General features: G+C 43.9%; 1 protein-coding gene across 17 annotated transcripts in view; it reads right to left on the bottom strand.

Annotated features, from left to right (window-relative positions):
• Positions 1-24,115, bottom strand: part of cdk10 (cyclin dependent kinase 10) — a 184,177-nt gene that overhangs the window by 52,502 nt on the left and 107,560 nt on the right. For 14 of the 17 annotated variants that reach the window (XR_015425588.1, XR_015425589.1, XM_087137764.1 and 11 more), the window contains 2 exons: positions 4,538-4,654; positions 2,435-2,537 (listed from right to left, as the gene is read on the bottom strand). Coding sequence is in view for 15 of the 17 variants with exons in the window: in XM_087137764.1 (XP_086993890.1) it covers positions 2,435-2,537; positions 4,538-4,654 (220 nt within the window). In the remaining 2 variants the exon portion in view is untranslated. The remainder of the gene's footprint in view (positions 1-2,434; positions 2,538-4,537; positions 4,655-24,115) is intronic. The other 3 variants (XM_087137767.1, XM_087137769.1, XM_087137766.1) reach the window with 1 other exon arrangement.

Below are 24,115 nucleotides of genomic sequence, written 5' to 3'. Positions count from 1 at the left end.
CAGTTTACCTTTAACCCTTAAGGGTGCATCCTTAGTTGTCTCACTAGTGAGGTTTGCTTTCAGCTCTCAGTCTCTATGGGTGGGCTGTGTCAGAGGCTCCTCTAGAAACTGCTAGGAGCTGTCTTGTCTGGGGAGTGCTCCCAGGGAGGAACTGTGATCCTGCACTGAAAACATGTCCAAAATTCAGGGCGGTAGGTGTTGGTAGCCCCGAAGGAACAACAAGAAAAAGGAGAAGCAGCTTGACATGTAGGGAACCAACGGGGCCAGGCCTTGGCCTTCTTTGCAAGCTCTACCATCTTCATGGCCACTGATTTTTCTGCTCTCTTAAGTCTTTTCTTCTTCTTGTCTGCGAGGACGTCGGTAACGTACTCTCTTGTGGTGAGTGGTCTGCCAGCTTGATGAGCTTTTTGTGTCGCTTGACGGCATAGAGTATGGCATGGAGTAGTTGCTTGGCTGCCTCGATGTCACTGACGTTGATCAAATCTATGGAGGATTCAGCCTATGCCTCAATGTTAAGCAAGTGTTTAAAATGATCTTTATTGCCATCGCTCTAGAAATCGGCTCCTTCCATACGTTGCTTCTTAAAAGCAGACTTGACCTTAGCGTCTATACAACTCGCCAACTGCCTTATTGTGAGCAAAATATCTTGATTTAAGGCCTGATCCGGGTTGGTCGACATCATCTTGTGTACATTGAAATGAAATGGTTATCAAGTGTAGATCACAGCTGCTCAACGGCAAGTGAGTTGAATCAACAACTCCCGAAATATATACTGCACTATTGGAACGCGTTACATAACACGTAAGAATGCGCTCTAATGGCACACGAAGCACCTGTCATGCAACAATGAAAAGAAAAATAATTTAATGCTCACTGGCATTCTTTTCTCTTTACTTTTGAATGTATATATAACTTAATAATCCAGTCTCCAGGTTTTTAGCCTCAGACAAGTAGGCTTTTCTTTCAGTCTCAGACAAGCAGGTCTGTATTAAGGCCTGCAAGTCTCAGTCCCAGACCTCTTGGTCCCTAAGTCTTTGGTCTAAGTTTCCAAGTCCCATTCTTAACCTTGGTCTCCAGGTCTTGGTGGCAATCTTGGACCTTCAGTTCTTGATCTACAGCTGTCAGTCTTAATGCTGGTGAAAAAGCTCTATGCTAATCTAATAGTACATGCAGGAAGCTCAACCAGTGAAACTTCACGTTTAGGGATTTTTTTCATGAAAAAGAAACAAACTACAAGTATCTAGGTACACAACCAGTACAGGATTTTGGAACTAATCCAATCGAAACCAGTGTGTGGACATCCCACACAGTCACAGATCGTGAACTGATCACGTGATGTGCTACAAGCGCACATGCATCATTCACGTGTTACTGGCACTGGCGATGTTGCTGGGCTGCAAAAACATGATGGATAACGGTAATCTTTCCCACAATTGACGTATCATGTCTACTGCATTGTAACTGTGTCATCTTGGGTACAGGGTGGATAGCCACGATGGTACTAGAATGCACCAATTATTGTAGGAGATGTGCTTTGTGTGGGGACATTGAAGCACTGTGTATGCTCCCATACACTACTCTCTTCACTCTAACCATGATAGACCCCCCTCCCGGCTTATTAGACTTCTGTTGGTGCTCCCATCTATATGCTTCTGGAACACGAGTATGCTCTGATCGCTGTTTCTGCAATCCGAATTTACATTGCTGTTTTAAAAACACTCATGCCACTGTCCCTTTTCGTCTGCTCTTCAATCTTGTCAGTGCTTTTCAACAGTATTTGATGGAAATAATTTCTTGAAATTCAACCAGTCAACAAAACCAAAAGTGGTTTATGAATCCCAGGTTTCTCTTTTAAATGAGTTTGTCATAAATCCTAGTCCCTCCCCCCCCAAAAAAAGAGGTAAACAAAGGACATCACAGGTAATAATTTTCCTTGAAATTTAATATTCAATTCACTGTTCACCTGTTTAAATTTGTTGAAGTGTTAACTGTGAAATAGAGAAACAGTATATCCTCCAATTAAATGTAGTGTAGTTATCCACCTTCATGCTGTTCTTAGAACTCACTGAGCCAGAATTACATGACAGGTCTACTACAAAATAACTGAATACAAATACTTGAGCCAGGCTGAGAAAATGCGAGATGACACTTGAGTGTCAAATCGAATGCAGTTGCCCTGCATGAGTAAGTACGGGGGAAGGGGGAGGGTTGTCCAATGTGCTGAATGTGAGTGGAGCTAAATGCTGGTTCATGGTCCCGCCACTGGAATGTATGCATGGAACCATTTTCAACCACTCTCATCGCCGGAACAAATCTATACATATCTTATGTTTGGGGAGTAGTAATATGTACGAGTGTGACATCACTTTCACAGCCAATGGTTTGTCTGGATTTTACTCCATAGGGATCAAAATTTCATAATTCAGATACTTACCTGTCAAGATGGCTGCCAACCACTACTTCCTTCAGTTCAACCACATTTTCATGCCGTAAGTTGATCAACAAGTTGATCTCACGCAAGCCACTTATGGGAAGGCCTATTAAACAACCCAAAAGAAAATTTTAAGTCATAGGGTCTTGCAGTTCAAGCGTGAATGAACACAAACAACTAGGCTACGGTTGTTGGATTACAACACATTCTGGAAGATGAAATGAGACATGATATTGGTCTTCATATGAAATATTAAAAGATTTGTATACTTTGTGCTTGCTGAGAGCTTGTGAATAAAGAACCTTCATGAACTTGGTCAAGTGGGGCTTCCTTCTTTTTGCAGGTAGGCTTCCAGTGCCTTCTGCTGAGCCCTCTTCCTATGCGGCGCTTCTTGTACTTAACTGCATGCTGTATCAATGCTTTCGCTCCAGAAGTACCGTACTTCTCCAGGGTCGGAAAGCTTACGAAAGCAGTCGCCCACCACATGCTCATCTTCCATTGCAGCAGTAATAATTTGTCACACTACAACCAGTTCCACTTGTTTTTTACCGATATATCAATCTCTTTCGGATCGGCAGCCCCCCGCTCAACGAACTTCAAGTTCCTTCCTTCTGCCATGATTTTGATTATTTTGTTTCCTGAGTGCATGTATGTACGTACGTACAACGGGGCACTTCGACCATGTAGAGTACATGCACACGTACTAATTTTCAAAAGCCACTTCGCACATGGCCAGCCATGCAACCTCGAGCCTTACAGCCCTGTCAAAAATTGATGTCTCTATGAAATATGGACCCATTCAGAGTAATGCACATGTGTATGTATGATAATTAGGAGAATGGCCAGTCATGTGAGAGGAATTAACCAATAACAGGTAAGAGTCTGATTTTTGTGGACACAGGGCATTCACTTGAAGTGGCTGTGGCAAAGCGCTAGCTAGCGACAGCACTCTTCACTGGTTCCCTCCTTTGGTCACGCAAAGAGAATTCAGGTTTTGTGGGAATCTACAAAATTAGTTCCTCATACTTTTTGAAGGGTCCCGAAGCGTCATGTAAATCAAATTGTTTCAACATACAAATGTCACTCAGTTTTAAAGAAGTTTTGAGCGTCGCGTGGTCAACTAACATTTACCCCCCTACAACTTACCCCCCAAATTTTATTCCATTTTTACAGTAAACTCAGAGACCACAAATTTGAAGGTGAAAAAAACGGAATTCCGATTAAACCAGGGAGATTCCCAACCCTGATGATTGTAGGCCAGTAAATACATGTAGGTCAAAAATTACCTGCATGGACCGAATCAAAATTTGCACGTTGTCAAATTCTGTGCTATTAGAGCATTTTGTGGCATGTGGACTGGGTGATCTGTTAAGGAGGAGGATGGAGTCTACATGTACTAGCAGGACTGCCAGCTTGTATTTCTCAAAGTATCAAACCAAAGGGAGCCCTCCAAAACACTCTATTTTCCAATGGAGTGTAGGCATCAATTTCCAAAATGGTGATGGGCCTCATCACTGTTTGGAGGGGTAATTTTCTCTGAAGGGGAATATCTGCAAAAGTCACTGGTTTAGTTGCTGAAAACTGAAAAGAAAATGAAAGATGAGGAAGTGAGCTTTAATTTGACATGTGTTTGAACACCCAAAAAATCTCCCCCCACCTAATGTGGGTTGAGTCTACTACTGCATACCTACCAGATTACCAATACATATGCATTATTTCCTAGTCCATTACTTCCATTCAATAAAATCTTGATCACTAATAGTGCACCCTCACTCACTCGCCCCTCGCGAAGGCGTCAGCCATGACCATCCTCTTTTTCAATGCGCAAAGTGTACCAAGGCCGTATGGGCAGGAGGGAGGGAGATTGGTAATCAGGTAGGTATGCAGTAATAGATTCAACCCGCATTAGGAGGGGGGAAAGTCTACTGCCTGCAACCTACGCAGATTACCAATATATATGCAGAATAGCACCGAACTTGTGGACGGTGGGAAGGCGAGGATGCACTAACCACATCTATGTACCACTGAGGAGGGAAGCAGGTTAATACAAGTATTAATTATATATGAGACACAGCAAATGACACATCGTGACACAAACTAACTCACCATGACAAATGTGCGGTTGTCTCCTCTTGAACAAGCAAAATACGGCTGGCAGTTGGCCACTACCATTCCGTCTGGAGCACAGCCAGTCCATGTGAATGCTCCCCCTGCCAATCATCACTGAGATAACAGGAGGTGAATGTGGAGGGGGTTTTTCAACAAGCAGCGTTACAAATTTCTATTACGGGAACCCCTTTGAAATAGGCCCATGAGGATGAAATGTCACGGACATCATGGGCACGAATATGCCTTACACTTTGGTCGTCAGAGCCAGAAGGCCAATCCACGTCACCAAATTTTATAGCTGAAATGACCTACCTTGCAATTGTATCTATGGAGGCTGCATGGTGAGGTCGGGTAGAAGTGACAAATAGTTGTGTAATTGGTCCCCAAATATCCTTTGTCCTAACAAGGTACCATTTCAGCATGCGGACAGGACACAAAAGTTTATCCAACGATGATGATGCCAAGGATTGGATCACTGGAACGAAGATATCCGGGGATGGAAGGATGGTGTTTGATTCTTAATAAGGAAGCCTAACTTCGGAACAAGACGTACCCCCAAAAGCTCTTATCGAATGTGACCCTCGACTATGGATAGAGCCTTAATTTTGCAACCCCGACAAGAAGTCACCACAGCTAGTAAGAATGTCAGTTTGATGCCGAGGTGCAGGAGGGAGGCACGGCCTGCTGACTCAAAGGGGGGTTGAGACAGAAGTCAGAGGACATCGCCGAGACACCACACAGGAACAAGACACTTCAGGTGAGGCCGTTCAATAAACATTCCCCATAAGAGATGATGGATCGCTGTGTCATTAGATATTGAAGAGCCATCAGCAAAGCCCCCGTGATCGCCGAGTGGTAATTTTGAATTGTGGAGACGAGAGACCAGAATGGAAAAGATGAACAAAAAAGTTGGTCACGACCGAAAGAGGGGAAATGGTTGGATCCGCCGATCATTGCACCACGAGTCAAAATGTCGCAATCGGCTGTCGTAAATCTTCCTCGTGGACTCTCGTTGACCCTTGGCAGCCAAGGCGGCAGCGTCTTGAGAAAGGCCTTTCTGCCCAAAGGATCGCTTGACAACGTCCAACAAGTTAAGTGTAGGTGAATGGGGTCCAGATGCAGTAGACGAGACCTGGGTTGAAACAGCAAATTTGGATGTGTAGGCAGTAGTAGGGGAACATTGATCAGAAGCCTAACTGGGGAAACCACACTTGTCTCAGCCAGAACAGGGCGATGAGAAGGACGCGGCAATTGCATTGTTTGATCTTTGTCAGTACCAATAGAATGAGTGATATCGGAGAGAAAGCATAAGCAAGAAGACCCTCCCAAGAAATGCGTAGGGCATCGAACGCCCATACCTGGGGATGTGGATAGCAGCTGCAAAATGTCGGCAGCTGAGCATTCAGGTGTGATGCAAAGAGGTCCACATGAGGCCTGTTTATCACCCAAAAAAGAGCTTGAACAATCTCCAGTTGTAGGGTCACTTTGTCTGGCGAACTGTGCCCCGGGAGAGGGCGTCAGCAAGGACGTTCTGTACTCCTAGAATGTGTTCGGCTTGAACCAGAATGGAATGCTGTATGGTCCAGTGTAATAGGCGCCAGGCGAAGAAGCAGAGAGTGGGAGAACGTGTGCCTCCCTGAAGATCGATGTAGGCCACGGCCGTCAAACCAAGACCGTTTTGCCTGTAATCATAGGCCGGAAGTGGCTGAGGGCTTCGAAAATTGCCTGAAGTTCGAGCACATTGATGTGGGCGCCTACTAGGGATGAACCCCACCAGCCGGAAATTTTATGCGACTGGAGACTGCACCACAACCGAGATGGGAAGCGTTGGTGGTGACAACTATCTCGTGTTGAGGTGGAACAAAGGGGAGATTGGCAATGAGGTTGGCTCTGTTTGACCACCACGACATGTGACAGTAAATCAGGCCCAAAAGAGGAACCTGGCAATCGAGGAAATCTCTGCTTGGCCTGAAGTAAGATAGAAGGTGGACCTGTAGAGGTCACACATAAAGCCGGCACCATGAGACGAGGTCGATAAGGCTGGTCATCAGACTGAGTAAGTGGAGCCATGCCCGGGCATTTGCTTGGCGTTGTCCCCTGAACAGAGCGATGCACTGCATGAGATTGTCCATGTGCTAGTTGGTGGAAGTAACAATGCCGCGGTTCAAGTCGAGAACTGCCCCGAGAAAAGTCGGTGTTTGTGACAGGGTCAGTCTGAACTTCTTGTCGTTGATTACGAAACCCAGGCTAGATGCAAGGTCATATGTTGTCTTGGTCACCAACGTAGCCTCGACTTCGGAGCATCAAACTATCAACCAGTCATTGAGGTACTGAAATATGAGCACATCTGTGCATTGTAGGTGGGCTGCCACCGCTCGGACCACCCTTGTAAATACTCTGGGAGTGGTGGACAGGCCGAAAGGCAGGGTGGGGAACTTGTGGACCAGGTGACAATATGAACAAAAGAGAAACGGGCGGTTTTGTTCATGAACGGGAATGTGAAAGTAGGCGTCCTGTAAGTCGATGGACGACGCCCAAGCCGGGACCGGAAGTGATCGTAGGACGATGCGCAGCATCTCCATTCTGAACTTTTTTCGTCTTATGTAAATTTTGAGTGGGCTTTAAGTTCAGAATCAGCCTCCACTTCCCTAGTTCCTTCTCTGGGGTCAGAAAGAACGTCAACATGAAGCTCTGGTGATTTCCCCTTGGCTGCACTAGAACAATGGTGCGCTTCTGCAGCAGCGCTGAGATTTCTGACTCTAAACCCTGCTACTGGGATTGATCTTTTGGAACTGGAGTCGGAGGACTCGGATCATTGAAAGGAATTAGGTGTGGTTGTCCTCTGCCTGAAGAAAGAGGCCGGCAATGTTACATGGTCTGTGGCTGTCAGCGGCGGGCCGGTGGAAAGTAGACCACAACGGGGTGGTCTCTGGGACATCGTTTGTACCGCACCACATCAAGGTTCAGCTGGCTGATGGAAGGATAACTTCCGGGCTGGAAGATATCAGCCCTTAACTTCGCTCTCCATAAGGCTAACATACTAGCCGGCAAAAGATCCTTAGCCAAAAGAGGGAGTCTTCGAAGAGCTGATTTCAGTGACTCACGATTAATATTCATAGCATCAACGAAGGGCTCACAGAGGGCTCCAGTAGCTCAAAGAGAAACCCGTGTGAACTGTTCCAAGCCCTTTATCAGAATATCGTCGAGGCTATGGAATGTCATAGTGACAAACTCGGGAGAGATATCCGAGCCCTCCTCACATGCTCGGGACATAAACTTCGTTCAGGAGAAGTTGAAAAGCCATACAACGGATGCCAATCCGGGAAGCACGGCCGAAGACATTACTGGATTTGCGCCTAGTCGGGTACACATTATCCTTCACAGCCTCGGGTGGATTGGGCACTGATAAGTAAATATCATAATCACCGGGTGGAAAGTTGAAGTGCCAGCCAGAACAGTTGCTGCAATACCACATCTTGGCCTTCGCGAGTTTATCCATGGCTTCTATGCACACATGGTCCAGAGGAAGCTCAGGAAAGAGAGGATGAGAGGAGAAAGACAACCCCGGTGTGTGACACTTGAACAAGGGGCGACTCTGGTCTTCCACGGGAGGAGCAGGAGATGGAAGTCCTTAGACCAGAATCATTTCACATTGGAGCAGGCGAAGGTGGGACTCCGAAGAAGACAGATCATTTACCCAAACCGGCTCTTCCTAATCCTGGGACTGACCTGAATCAGAGACAAGCAGCGGTGGGTCAGGACCAGCAGACAGATCAAGGGAATGGGCCACAACAGATGCCGGATGGAAAGGCTGAAGAGACAAAGGAAGATCCTGTTGCCCCGTATGAGACACAGAAGGGGCTGGGGGTGGGGAATAAGGATCCAAATGTGGATGCATAGCGGCCGGAGGATGAGTATAAAGCTGAATGAGCATTGAGATAGACTCCATCAGAGCTCGCAGCGTATCCTTGGAAGACAGAAATCCCGATGATTTCTTTACTTCTTCTTCTCCCCTGCTTCTGTTAATTGAGAAGAATCCTGAACAGGAGACAGGCTGTGGGTTCATCCCGCTGTACCGAAGTCAGAGAAAAACCAGTGGATGCCATGCCCTGTGGAAAGGGATCAGCAATAGGGGGAGGCCGAAAACCAGAACATAGTAGTAAGAAAGTACGCTCAGTGTCCCCATGTGAAGAGTGGGCCGGAGAGGCTAGAGCAGGCCCGCTCCCAGACACTGAAACTAAGTTTGTATCTCGACCAGAACAGGAACGGGGTGTAGCAGTCGTCTTGTTAGTCACAGTTGTTGGATGAAAGGCCACTGTCCAAAATTAACCAACCACGAAGGAAAAAGAACAATACACAAGAAAAATCTACCATGTCAAGCGGGTCATGGCCAGTCAGACTCGACAGAGAGAAATTGAAAATTCACAGCTAAAGCAGGGAAGACCAGGCAGCAACCACGTGCAAGGTACAGTGCTGCACAAGGGAAAGAGACCATGAATAATTGGCCAAACAGTATTCTCTCATGCAGTAGACTTCCACTGTAATGCGCCGAGATCAGCCCCTATTCGTCGGCATAAGGGACAACTCGAATGCACTCCAACCGAAGGTAAGCGTGAATGTGCGCGATATGTTGCTCGATACTCGAAGCAGCCCATAGGGTGAGATGTGCTCACTGGAAAACCCCTGCAAGTAATGGCGAACACTAACTGGAAAGCCGAGCCAACCACAGGGTGCCGAGTCACGCCCCGAGCTGTCTGCTTAAAGGGGGTGTACTCACACGCACTCCAACCGTAGGGGAGCAGAGGTGGGCCAGACATGTTGCTTGATACTTGAAGCAGCCCATAAGGTGAGACGTGCTAACCAGAAAAACCCCTGCTGGTGAGGGTGAGCTAACAGTGGGGAGCCGAGCCAACTGTGGGGTGCCAAGTCATGCCATGAGCTGTATGTGGAAAGGGCGTACTCGCACACGCTCCAAACGTAGGGGGACGGAAGCAGACCACACATGTTGCTCGATGAGGCTAGTGGGGTGGGACTAGCTCACTGGAGAAATCCCAGCACTATGGCAATACTGAGGTCTGTTACAGTATGCTTTGAGCTGCCCGAGCGCTCGCACAAATGGCAAACTCAGCTACACTCCCAAAGGCAGTAGTGGAGCATAGGGGCCAGTCATGCTCGGAGCTCGACGAAGGCCTGCAGGGAAAGCTATGCTCTATATGGCACAACGAGGTCTGTTACAGTGTGCCGAGCTTTGAGTAGCCCGAGCAGCCCCTCGCATGGCAGACTCAACTTTGCTCCTGAAGGCAGTAGTGGAGTGGAATCGGATCGGAGATACCGGATCTCAGGGTCTGCGGGCGCGCAGCGTAAGTACCAGATACCACACCAGTACACGGTGGTTTAAACCATACTTGACCCAGTAGATATTGGGACAATGAAGGGTCCAAATTCCTAAAAACTATATCAAACATGCTTGAACATCATTTCCAAATACAGAAAACTAGGTTGAAAAGATTTAAACCAGAGAATTCATCGAAATGGTCAAAAACTGGAGCCAAATCTGAAAGAGGGCGCTAATTATGCATAGCGGCATCCATTGTGGAAATCATCTGTAAATAGCCTCATGCCAACATCAACAGTTTTTCTCTTTTTGGCATGTAAAACAAAGTAACTGAGTTTGGGATACTACATTTTCCAGAGCTTCTACTCACAACTCATCTAATATCACGCCCGTTTGCGAGGTCCCACTTCATCTAGGGGATTAACTCTCGGGTGAGTGCGAACATCAGCTTCAGCCTTTTTGGGCAAGCTTCTGCAACAGTAATTGATGATGTGTCATTTGTTTTGGATATGGCTCTTTCTCAACAAATAAAAATGATTCATCAAAGAAAATTTCTTGAATGCTAAAGAGGTAGTGATTTGTTCAATTTCACACATTTCTCCCTCAGTGCGTTTAGTTGCTTGGAAATGTACAGTTCCGTGAACTTTCCCTTTAGGCTGTAGTCTGCTATAATTTTTCCAACTATGGTTGTAGTCTGGCCTCTTGTAGTACCGATCCATCCTGCCTTTAGGTACACTATTTATTCCAGATCTCATTGTTACAGAGTTCCATCTTCCTTGTCATTCAAGACAGAGAAATGTAAAATTTGTAGCTTTGCAAATTGAGGGGTTCTTACATCACAATTACAGCTCAATTACCTTTTGTCTGTGTGTTTTTTTTGAGGGGGGGTTTGACTGGACAAAAATCAGTCCAAGATGAAAGTACCTGTGTATCTGGCTTCCCCTGAGAAAACACGTCTGGTTGGCTAAAATAGTTTTTATCCTTTTCTCTCTGCTCAATCAAAACAGCATGTTACCTTTACCAGCACCCAGTCGCAAATCCTCAACAGGCAATAGTAGGCTCTAGTTTTTATACAGAGTGCCCAACCCAGTTTTCAAAAGAAGGAATGTAAGGGAGTGGCCCTCCATTCTCTGGTGATACAAGATAATTCAAATGTAAATGACTAATCTACAGACTGCACACTGAGCTCTGCTCAAGCCTATCCCACTTAACAAAAGAGTCCTGGTTAAGAAAAGAACAAGCCAAATTTTCAGCATGCAATGAGCCATGAGCAAACACACCAAAGGTATTCTAATTAGACATCAAAAAGGCTTTTCGTTACAATATCCAAATATGAAGAACAAGAAATGCCGAAATGTTCGGCAATAAGAAAACAAGTAAATATCACAGAATAATGAGACAACTCCTATCGATAATAATATTGTAATAGGATGAATTTTGTGCCCCCCCCCATTTTTTTTGAAATTCTAACTCCCCCAGAGTTAGGTCATGCAGTTTCTTAGAAATGTGTGGGTTGCTTGGCAGCGCGTGTGGGCAGGTTGGTAGCAGAACTTGCAACCAACCACAAGAGTCCGTGAGGAGGAGCAGATAAATTCAGTGGCCAGTGACCCTTCACTCCACTTGGCTACTGGACTCCACAGAGACTGTTCTGTTGTCTCTGTGATCTCTCCTTGCATTGAACCTGCCACAATTACATATTCGTCCCTGTCCTGCTCTAGGTGAGTTTGATGATACTTTTGTCTTACTTTTATGCCTAGATTGAAGTGTCTATTCTTCAACGTTTAGACAAAGTCGTCATAGGTCAATATCATATTGCGTTTCTGAATTGCAGTCATTGTAATTTTGGCTGAGAGTGCTCTGAAAGAGTAAAAGAATGTGCACGTCTTGATTCAAGCCAAAAGTCTATTTTAGAAGTTCTATCCATGTTGACATCTGTTTAAGGTTCTGTTGTTTCCAGATACAAACACCATTTCTTTTGCGATATCTTCCACGATCCGTCCAAACATTCTGACTTCCTAGTCCCAGAATACTGAATGAATTTAACTTGCTGTATGAGTTTCCATTGATTTGGAAGTTTACCATTTCCATGTAAAAGATCTCTGGCGACTTGTCTAAATAAAGTAAAACTTAATTTAGAAAGACGTGATTCCTAGGATTACTTGTATAATATTATTTTACTTAGGTTTTTATGATATATTTCTTCTAGCAGACATTGAATAATCACATTCCCTTGACTAAAGTGAAGAGAGGGATATTTCCCTCTTGTACAAGTTAAGTCTTTGAATTTGCAACATTCTTCTGTGATTTATTACTTGATAAGTTTCAATCATTTGACTTGATTCACCTTTATCTAGTTTTTACCATAGTTCCATATATTCAATAGTTAGTTTTTCTTTATTCTATTTCAGTTCTTATATCCGTGTGTTTAATCTTTTGATGTGTATTCCTTTTGCTTTAAATCGATTTGATTGCCCAGAACTTTGACATTTTAATGTTTAATCTTAATTAACTTTTACCTCCTGATTATGAGTCACTCATATTTCCCGGATTTAGACTTCCAAAGTTTGACCGCAACAGTTGTAACCTTGTAATTCCTAAGACACCGGTCTTGGTATAGTGTCCTTGTAGCACCTTAGTCATTTCTGTGTAGACCAACCCACACACACAAATGAGGTACCCAGGTGGACGAAGGCATTGACCGACACTGGTAACCATGACAACCTTACACACAGTGTAGTGTTTTAAAGGGACTTTCACTTTTGATAGTCCATACAACTGTTTTACTTAGTATAGTTAGTATTTCACTCCACTTGGCTACTGGACTCTACAGAGACTGTTCTGTTGTCTCTGTGATCTCTCCTTGCATTGAACCTGCCACAATTACATATTCGTCCCTGTCCTGCTCTAGGCAAAGACACCACTAGTACTGAGGCACCAAGGTAACCTCAGTGAGCCTATCGAGCTGTATGTACTGCTGGACAGGGAGTGACTTGAAGCGGAGTCGCATGCACTGTGTTCCCCACACCTGATTTACTCAAGCCGGGGAAGGAGAGACTGTGCAATCGAGTCCTACACACCATCTGCACATAGCCAACAATCCCAGCTTAGTACCAAGTGAAGCTAAGGCCAGTCATCCCCAACTTCAACGGAACTTCAAGCTACGCCCTTCATTTAGTTTTATTGTTAATTAATTTCTTGTGTAAACAGAATCCCTGGGTTTTCCTTGTTGTTTTTAAATATGTGTATCCTTTAGATTTAGGATATCTGTATTTTTGTACAGCGTGTTAAAACCTTTTGCTAACTTAGCCGGAAACGCACTTATCTCCACTGGTTGGCTGACAATAAAATGGCGTAAACTAGTAAACAAATAAATAATGTAAGCAGGTGTCATAATTTTCAAATTATGCCCGCTACAATAATATTAATAACAAGGATGCCACAATTAAGGGCGAATCACAGAATATATACAGGGAAACAGAAAACAAATAAACACATGTACTCAGTTTATTCTGGTACAACAAAAAAATATATTTATGTCCAACAGCGCCACCAGGGCGAACTCTGAAAGGTCAATGTAAAGTAAGTCTACCATCTGCGCGAGACTGAAAAAGGAATGGTAAAATATCTAAAAACAGAATGAAAGAGGAACAATCTTACCGTTCACAAGAATCAGAACACAAGAACAAGAAAAGTGATCAAGGAATAATATCAAAACATGCATTAGCAAAGGAAAAAATCCCCAAAATTTGGAGCCGGAACAACACGTTCCATAACGTAATGGTGCTAAGAAAAAGAGGATGAACATGGCCGACACCTTTGCGGGGGGGGGGGAGTGAGTGAGGGCACACTATTGGTGGTCAAGATTTCAGCGAATTGAAGTAATGGACTATGAAATAATGCTTATGTATTGGTAATCTGCATAGGTTGTAGGCAGTAGACACTTGTATTTCCTTGATATTTTGAAGTGGGATATTTATTACTGTCGTCTAAGGCAGCTTATTTGCTGGTCTGCACCCCTGTGGAATGAACGCCTTGTGTGTTGTTCTTTCCGGAACCCAAGTGTAAGGTTGTGGACACACTCACTGCTAGAACACATTCAAAAATAATTGTATAAAATCACTATAAATAGAAGTAGAAACAATACATTCCTCCCATCTTTTTCATGTTTAAGTGTAAAGCCTCTTGCAAGATTAATTCATGACAGTACTGCAGCCTATGATTAAAATAAATTTGAATGCAAAAATAAGTTTCAGAGTCCTGTATTTTCCTTTAGTGTCCAAGAGTTCATGATGGCTGAAAGTTTGAGGTTTAAACAGATACCAGTAGTTTAATTCCTCCCCCACATTAGTGTGGGTCGGATCTCCTAGTGATACTTACCCCTGCCCAGCCTACATATGCAAATTTCCGATGTGCCTATTACAATTCGCTGAAAAGACTTCATTATGCATGCTGTCCCTTGACCCCCCACAATGCAATGTTATCCCACCACCATCTTTGTCCTTCCTTTCAAAGCTGAGCAAACCCCCGGAGCCAAAGAGGGGAAGGACGGGCAGGAGCAGCTGGGCAGGGGTAAGTATCACTACTAGACCCGACCCACACTAATGTGGGGGAGGAGTCTGCTGCTTTCACATACCCCTGCCCAGTCTACATATGCAGAGTGGCACAGTACCCTGTAGGTGGGTCGGCGATGGGAGTGTAGTTACTAAAAGAACATATGCGGGCATCGCTCAAGCGAACACTCACCACAAGAAAGGAATGTCTATGATGAAGTATTCACCGTCTGGCCAGGGACAGTGCTGGGCACTGTCCGGACTGCCGAGCGCAAGGCTGCTGTGCCAAGGGCTGTTTCGCTCTGCAGAACATCCTTCAGATAGCACTCAGTGAAGGTGACGAGGGATCTTCAGCAAGCTGCCTGGCAGATTTCTGCTAGAGGAACTTCTCTGAATTGTGACCAGGATGCGGAAGTGGCCCAAACATTGAGGGCCCTGACGTGAGATCGGGTCATCTTGTCATATTGTGCCAGTCAGTCTCAGTTCGCGAAGATAATGGCCGAGACCGTCCATTGGGCAATAGCGTCCTTTGACGCTGGATGAAAGGGTTTTGTTGTAGTGATGAAGAGCCGGGAACTAAACTCTCGGCGACACTTGGTCCTGGCAAGGTACCACTTGAGTGCGAACTGGACACCATATCTTGTCAGAGTCATCTCCCGAATGTGCGGCTATGTTGGGAATGAATATGTCGAGAGGCTGGAAGGTAGGCGTATGGTTTTTCGTCAAAAACTTTATGGCTGGGATAAGGCAAACCCCATGCGGCTCCCAACGGATGTGACCTTCAGCAATCGATAGAGCATGCAGTTCGCTACCGTTTCTCTATGTATCGACAACAAGGAGGAGCACCAGTTTGATGCCGAGATGGAGATCAGATGCATCAGAAAGCGGCTCAAGGGGGGACCAGCAAGAACATGTAAGACGCTTCCAAGGTCCCAGGATAGAACGAGGCGTTTTACATGAGGATGCTCAACAAACAGTCCTCAAGGAAGATGGTGGATGGCAGCATTATCAGAGACCACCAATCTATCGCTGAAGCCCGAACGAACGGCTGCCAAGGCTGACCGGTAGTTGCAAATGGTGGCAATCTGGAGGCCCAAATGGAACAGAAACCTGAAAAAGTCTGTGACGGAACTCACAGGAGCTTCGGTTGGGGAAACATTGTGGTCGTCGCACCATCTAGTAAAATGTTGTAGTCGGCTGCTGTAAATTTTACGAGTGGACAGTCATTGACCCCAGGCCGCCATGAATGCAGCATCCACAGAAAGGCCTGACGCTCTGAAGGATCATTGGACAATGTCCAGCACGTGAAGTGAAGACCCCCCTGTGCTGGATGGAGGACCCCCGACTTGGGTTGATGAAGAATGTCCTCCCGGGATGGAAGGACCAGCGGCTATCAAACTCAGAGTCTTGTCAGTCTTGGAAACCACCGTTGGTGAGGCCAGAACAGGGCGATGAGGAGGACCCGACATGGCTCCTGTCCTATCTTGGACAGGACGTGTGGGATGTTAATGGAAAGGCATACGCCAGAAGGCCCGACCAGTCGAACTGTAGGGCGCCTGTCGCCCGTGCCTGTGGGTGAGGGAGCCTGGAGCAGAACTTTGTGAGATAGTTTTGTCAGTGGAAGCGAAGAGGTCAATATGGGGACACTCGATCTCCGCAAAGATATGGCTGACCACTTTCGGGGGAATAATGTTGGTTGGACGGTGCCCCGAGAGAGTGTGACTGTTATGCTGTTGCTGGTTCCTGGTATGTAGATGGCTTGGAGGGTGATCTCTTAATTGTTCGTCCACATGAAGAGCTGCCATGCAAGGGCACAGTGTTGGGGGAGCGAATGTCGCCCTGGTGGTTGATGCACGTCACTGCCATGGAGTTGTCGCTCTGGACTTGAACGGAATGACCCACTAGGTGTTGTCGAAAGTGGTGAAGAGTATTAAACACCACTTGGAGCTCTAACCTGTTGCTGTGTTTGTCTTGAGAGGCGATGACCTAGACCCCGGATGCATGGAGTGGAAGAAGAAAGGCCCTATCTGAACAGCGATACATCCATTGTCACAGTCACATCTGGACCAAGAGGTACGAAGGGGAGGCCGGCCAAGGGTGCTCGGTGATGGTCCTCCACTGGAGGTGATTGCGTAGGAAGGTCGGCCCACATGTAAATAGAACCTGAAGTATTTATAAAAAGAAAAGAATAGTGAGCCGTGTTACATTGTACTATGTTCGATTTGGCCATTTGTATCCTGAAGTTGGAGGACTACGGTCATATCATTACATGCACGGAGAATTAAGATCACTCCGTATCCATGGCAAAAATAGAAAAATTGCAGGTAAGGAGTGTCCAAAGATGGGAGACCACTCCATAACCAAGTACTTTTGACGTACATCAAAGTGCTAAGACATTTTCATTTACTTGCTGGAATAAAGATCGCCAGTGAATAAAATCGTTAAATCAAAATACTTACCAAGTCTGCCTTTTCATGCAGTCGGAAAAGGCAACCATGGCAAACCATTAACAAAAGTGAGTGCGGACAGTAGGCGCACTTTTGTTGACCTTGTAACAGTCACAATATATAAATTTTTAACACACCCACTACAGAGGAACTCATGTCTGTAAGACAGTGTGGGGCATGGCCAGACCGAGTGGCAGAATATATGGAGAGTCGGCAAATTAGGGTGGTCGAGGCGTGGATACTGGATTGAATGGCATGAGCATCGGTCAGAGATAGAGGGAGGGCTGCGCGGAGATCGTGGTTGATTGTTACACCCTGAGTGCCTCCGATGACGAAAAATATTATGGACAAATTTTGTTTTAAGTATACTGGAAATATTTAATGTTATTACATGTACTTATAAATTTCAATATCAATTGACTGAGAATAAACATACATTTAAACTTCAGTATATAAAATTGTTCATGTGTTCAGTTACTTAATGGCTGAGAAACTGATTGTATTATTTAGAAATAAATAAATGTAACTTAACCGTAGAATTTGGTATAATTTTGACAAAACCCAAGAAGCAGGTAATCCCCAATTATTCTACATAGAATCTCTGTACTTTTGAACTGCAAAATAGTGTAAAATTTACCTAATTGCTTTTACCGCGTTATTAGGAAAATTTACATACCTGTTTTCAAAGTTAAATTTTACCAAACTTTTAAGAAAAAACGTACCCAACAAATGTTTAGTAAAAATTTACCTAATTATCGTTACAGTTGTGTAAAATTTTGAACAATCTGTGTATTTTTTTCTGTGTGTGTGTGTGTGTGGGAGAAATACTATAATGGGTCCGTGGATGAGTTATATGTTGACGAGCATGACCCATCCACTTCTGTGGTCTTCCGTGGGACCAGTCATGATTTCCTAGTTAAAATTAAGCAAAATTCACACATACTTTCAAGGAAGCTCCACTAGACACAAACTCTGGTATCTCTACCAGTGAATTCAAATTGACATCAACCTAAAATTCTTTCCATGCTAGTTGCAAAAAAAAAGACTCAAATACATAAGCAAACAGACTGCTTATCCATGAAGCTGTATAAAAATCAAACAATAAGAAAAGAGTGGGGCCCTGTTGATGTTGATAACAAATCTCATAGGGTTTTGCAGAACTAAGATCACCAGCCAAACTAATTCTTAGAGTTTTCTTTTGCAGCCTCAAAGTGACAAAGTGCGCCTTAGACATTCCAGAACACCAAACAGGGCAAGCATATTCGATCATGGGGCTGACATACATAACATACATGTACACTGTCAGAAAATCATTAACAGAAACTAAGCTTCGTTTGAGTTATGGCAAGAAAAAAGCCTTCGGTTAAATTTCTACACATATTATTAATGTGGGAGTCCAATATCAAATTACTCAGTATATATACCCAACAACTTCATACAATCTGCTTGGCCGATCTGAAAATCAGATATAACAAATGGGGGTATGTGTGCCGGGTTGCGCTGAAAACAAATGCTCATATATTGGCATTTAGTGGGGTTCAGTTTCATTTTATTCAAGTAAGACCATTGTTGTAGGTAATTGAGCTCACCATGTATGCTGGAGCTTTTTTGGGATGGAAAAGAGTCTGAAAAAGTGTCAAACTGTCAACATATTGGTAATGTTTTATGTCCAATTGGTTGGGAGCAAAATTATTGATCATGACTAGGAATGCAATAGGCCCAATTCTTGTTCCCTGAGGAACTCTACCATGAAAAGTCTCCTAAGTTGACAGAACACCATTGTATCGAACAGCCTGTAACTGGTTTGACAAGAAAATTTCTATCCAAGGAATTAAGGAAGTTCTAACCCCTGATTGGATAAACTTATTAAAGACAATATTATGATCAACCCTGTCAAAAGCTTTACTGAAATCAGTGGCAATTACCACGACAGAGTTTTGTGGTTTGAGAACAGTGTGAATGTCATCTTGAAGTCTGACCAAACAGTGGGTTGTATATGAACCCTTCAATTAACCAAATTGACAATTATCAATAGCGAGTCTTATATCACTGAGAATATATTCAACGACAAAGTCTTTAGAAATCTTAGTGAATATACATATGAGCGAAATGGGTCAAAGACCTTCCAAGCTTAGAAGATGGGTCTTTGGTACAGGTACAACAAATTAAGCCACCGAAGAGAGTAATGGCATTCCATATGTCTTTGATGAGAAGAGGTTGGCTGCTTGTGGTTGTTTACCAACAATATGGGGTTGGTTGCGACATTGGTGCTGTTTCTTGACATGCCTTGCCTGCCTGTTAGCTTTCCAGGTCTTCTCACAGTTGTGACATTGCAATATACATATATATGACAAATTATATGACCAGTATCACAATTATGAATTGTTACTTGACTCTTTTTACATAGGTTGAGCTATTTCAGAAATAAACTTCACACCCTGAAGAAGACATGGGACTTCAAAAAAAGTAGATGCTCAAGTTTTCTGGGAGTCCATTTTAATAAAATTCTGTCCTGCAAATTCTGAAATACATGTACCGTCATTTCTTAAGTAACATGACACATCTCTATAGGAGTGTAGTTCAATTCTTTAAGAACATGTTACAGAGATTCTAATCCACAATACCCTCTTCTTAAAAGCTCAAAAGCACTGGCAAGCAGTTGATTCTTCAAAGACCTATGTGCAAGGACTCTAGACATTTAATTACAAAGCTATCCTTTAAATTTAGATTTTAACACATAACAATACGTATTAGATTAAAACGAAAGGTGATTTAACTGATTTTGACCATAGCCATCGGTGGATTAATGCACAAATTATGTGTGTAGCCTTAGATAAAATATTCATGTACGTACCCAATGCTTGGGTTAGAAATTGTGATGTTTGGATCCAGCAGAGTAAACAGCAATTTCTCATAGGTACATGCAGATGAAATGCTCTGGGCAACAACAGTTGGACTAGAACGACAAAGCCAGCAAGCACTGGTACAGAAAAATTAGCTGATTTGATTCAAAATATATGGCATTCTAAAGCTTGATTCAAAATATATGGCATTCTAAAGCTTACGCCCAATCCATCTCCTTCTTTGCCCCACCCATCACCCCAATCCATCTCGTACTCTGCCCCCACCCTTCATCTTATCCATTACCTACTTATCCCCTTCGCCCATCATCCCAATTCCTCTCTCCCCCCATCCCTTGCATGTGTCTAAACAGACCAACATGCACATAGTAAATTAATGTGCGACTGATGTCCCTGTTTAAGCGAGAGATTTCCTGATTGTCCAGAGCCTAGCTGGTATTGTGAATAGTTTGCTTTTATTTCTAAGTTCAGCAGAACATCCGTCTTACATACATGTACACATGTATGTTCAACCTCATCCACCTTTTTGACCTGCCATTGGTCTTGACATGATCTTGTGTTGGTACGTGCCTCTTTTCAACATAGTTATTTAAGGTTGAAAAGCCGAATACAAGATAAAGTTGGCTGCTCAAAATCGACCGGGGGGGGGGATCGACCGGGGGGGGGATCGACCGGGGATCAACCGGGGGGATCGACCGGGGGGGATCGACCGGGGGGATCGACCGGGGGGATCGACCGGGGGGGATCGACCGGGGGGGATCGACCGGGGGGGATCGACCGGGGGATCAACCGGGGGATCAACCGGGGGATCGACCGGGGGGATCGACCGGGGGGGGGATCGACCAGGGGGGGATCGACCGGGGGGATCGACTGGGGGGGTATCCTCACGTCCACCCCTCCCCTTGTTTCGATCATCAAAGAGTGACTGGAGGATTGGGTTTGGTAAGAGTTTCGTAACACCATGCTGCCATGACACTGATTCTAATGGGCCTCGTAATAGCTACAGTTAACAAATTGAAGAGATACCGGGAATGCCCACATCTGGCTTTATTGCATCTGTTTGCCTTTCTCCATAGAAAATGACATGGGTTGTTATCCCTTGTGTTTTCAAGATCAATGCTTTGTAAAGCAATATTTTCAACAAGGATTTGAATGTTCTCTTCCCCTTTCAATAAGGAATTATGTTGAGGTGTTTTGGCGGCTTCTCTGTGTCTAGGTTTTGCCCAGTCTTTTTCATATATTAGATTATAGCGTAATTGAATTGACACAAACTCAGGTACATCTTCTAGTTGTTCCAAGATTATACTGGTCCTGAGGTGACAGATCTGTCAGAATTGCTCCTCCCTGAGCACATATATATAATCTTGCTTGAAGAGTAAGCCCGTAAATTTTCTTGTATTGCTAATATTTGTAGTGCTATAAGTAAGTTTACATGGAAATGTGCACTTTATAGAAATTCTTAAATGTTATTATTTAACTCCAAAATTGGCATCGTAATTTGAATCCCAAGTTGCTCATTTTCCAAGTGAAATAGCAATCTGTAGTAAGGGGGCATTTTGGAATGATTCATATAAGAACATGCATCAGTGAAGCTCATTTTCAGTGGTTTGTGAAGTGGTTCCAAAAGTGCTAACCATACTTTCACAAGGTTATAGCATTCCTCAATTTCATACAGTCTTGAGGTGGTTTTAGTCTGGAAGGTTTCGCTGCGATGGCACACATATAACAATGACTCTCAGGCGCAAGATGAAGAGAATTCAGGTATATATCCTGCACTGAGGGTCGACTGCACATACTCTCATGAAGTTGAAATAGCATTCCTCAATTTCATAGAGTCCAGTGGTAGTTAGACCGATAGGTTTGGGTGCAACGACACAAGTGTAATAATGACTCCAAGGCGCAAGAGGAAGAGAAGCAAGTATGTATCCAGCACTGACGGTGTTGACTCCACCAATACTGTCAATGTTTGACTTAGCCCAAACCCATGCATGTTAATGAATGGAGCAAGTGTGCACTCAGGCGTAGGGTAACAGCAAGAGCATCACAGACCTGAGACTCCATGTTCACATAACAATGGGAAATAGTTTAAGTCAGAGAATAGACTCGGAACTGTTGATTCGTGCAAGAACGGGCTCAGCTTAGTCTCACCCATTTTTAGCATGAATCTACAGTTCCTCGTCCATTCTCCTTGACGGAATTGGATCATCATGAAATAGATTTGTAAAAATGTAGCTATTTTTAAATTGTTTCTGTTTCCCCTGGACACTGATTTACCTGCCAGTTGACCGTCATTTAATAATCATTGTACAGAGGACTCTGGTAAATTCTTAATTGATATCCTGTAATCTGCACTGACTGGATGTAAATTTATTTTTTTATTATATAAGTAAAACTTACACATCCTATTTGTTGCTCTGGTTCCCCTTCTTCTGTAGTGCTTTTTCTTTGAAAATATTTTCTGGTAAATTAGAACTCTTGGTTATACTTATTTGTTAAATCGTTTTGGATACTATCAGATTAGTGCAGGGGTCTAAATCCTGATTGGCAACTTGGTATCAGATTGTTTTCTTCAAGATATGTATAAACTGTTGAGTGTACCCATCTCTCCAATATTTTAGAGACAATTGACAGTATAGAGGTAAGTCGATAGTTACTTGTACTGCATTTATCTCCTCCTTTGTCGATTGGTGTGACCAAGGCATTAGCCAGTCTTTTGGATATCTTTCTATAGAAAGATTAAAAATATGAGTTAAGCTTTTGAAAATGTATGGAGAAGCCATTGTAATCATTTTAACACTTATTCCATCCGGACCTGTTGTTTTCCCAACTGACAGTAACGATATTTGCTTTCTTACAAACTCGTCTTTGGTTTTAGGCATTCGGTATCAAGAGAATCTTTGATAGGACCAGTGTCCTTTTTGGACTTGCGTGAAGTTCCATTTTCAACCATTCATTCAATGTATCAGCAATCTCTGTGGGATTATCAATATTTTCCCTACTAGGGGAGATGGTAGAGTTTGGAATTTGTTTTTTCTTCAGATGAACCTCCTTAAGCTTTTTCTATGGCATACAAATTGTTTTTGTTTCTTCTATGGCTAACGTGAGGTATTTACTTTTCTTCATGCGTACTTTATTAGTTATACTTTTATGCAGCTTTTTATAGCAACCTCAGTCAGTTTGCGATCCTTAACGTTTACCGATTTTGTGTACGCAATCTCATCGCATTAGCTGGAGAATTTTGCCATCGAGCCATTGTAAAGAGTTACCTCTAATACATTTAGTTTTAATTAGTGTGTGGCGTTAATAATGCCCATAAATAGCGAGTGCCAAAAACACCATGCCTCGTCAACGTCATGAAAATTCAGGATGTGATGCAATAGTGCATTAATGAGGTCTTCAGCTAGAGCATCAGTGTCTATATCTTTTAACATCGAAAGTTAATGGAGCAGCTTTTCATTTTAGCTGTTTTCAAGCTTTGTAGAACGTAAACTAGATGGTGGTCACTTATTACGGCTGGTAAGACGCCACTATCTTTTATAAGCTCTGGATGGGAGCTGAAAATTAGATCGATTGTAGTTTGACTGGATCGGGTAATACGTGTTACTGTACACTCCAGTACTGTATGAACGTGCACACTATGTGCATGTAGGTCTGTGCAGACGCATGCAAGGAATGGGTTAGGAGAGGAATTGGGATGATGGGTGAAAGGGATAAGTAGGTAATGGATGGGATGAAGGGTGGGGGCAGAGTACAAGATAGATTGAGGTGATGGGTGGGGGCAGAGTACAAGATAGATTGAGGTGATGGGTGGGGGCAGAGTACAAGATAGATTGAGGTGATGGGTGGGGGCAGAGTACAAGATAGATTGAGGTGATGGGTGGGGGCAGAGTACAAGATAGATTGAGGTGATGGGTGGGGGCAGAGTACAAGATAGATTGAGGTGATGGGTGGGGGCAGAGTACAAGATAGATTGAGGTGATGGGTGGGGGCAGAGTACAAGATAGATTGAGGTGATGGGTGGGGGCAGAGTACAAGATAGATTGAGGTGATGGGTGGGGGCAGAGTACAAGATAGATTGAGGTGATGGGTGGGGGCAGAGTACAAGATAGATTGAGGTGATGGGTGGGGGCAGAGAAGGAGATGGATGGGATGGGATGGGATGGGGCTTAAGCTTTAGAATGCCATACATTTGGAATCAAACCGTCACCCAGAACTCTGTCAAGACAAGGCAGAGCAGTAAGCCAGGACCAGTCACAAAACCTAACCCACCAGCTCCACCACAGCCTGTGTGCACAAGTGGAAGGATCCGTAGAGTGCCAAGGTATCTAAAAGACTACATCTGTCATTGAACAATCAAGGGCTGGTTTAACATCCAAGTGCAT

The sequence above is a fragment of the Acanthaster planci genome, linkage group LG06, assembly GCF_054643075.1.
Source record: "Acanthaster planci isolate LZ-2023a linkage group LG06, COTS_SCS, whole genome shotgun sequence".
NCBI classification, from domain to species: Eukaryota; Metazoa; Echinodermata; class Asteroidea; order Valvatida; family Acanthasteridae; genus Acanthaster; species Acanthaster planci.
This window is presented reverse-complemented; position numbering and strand designations above follow the sequence as displayed.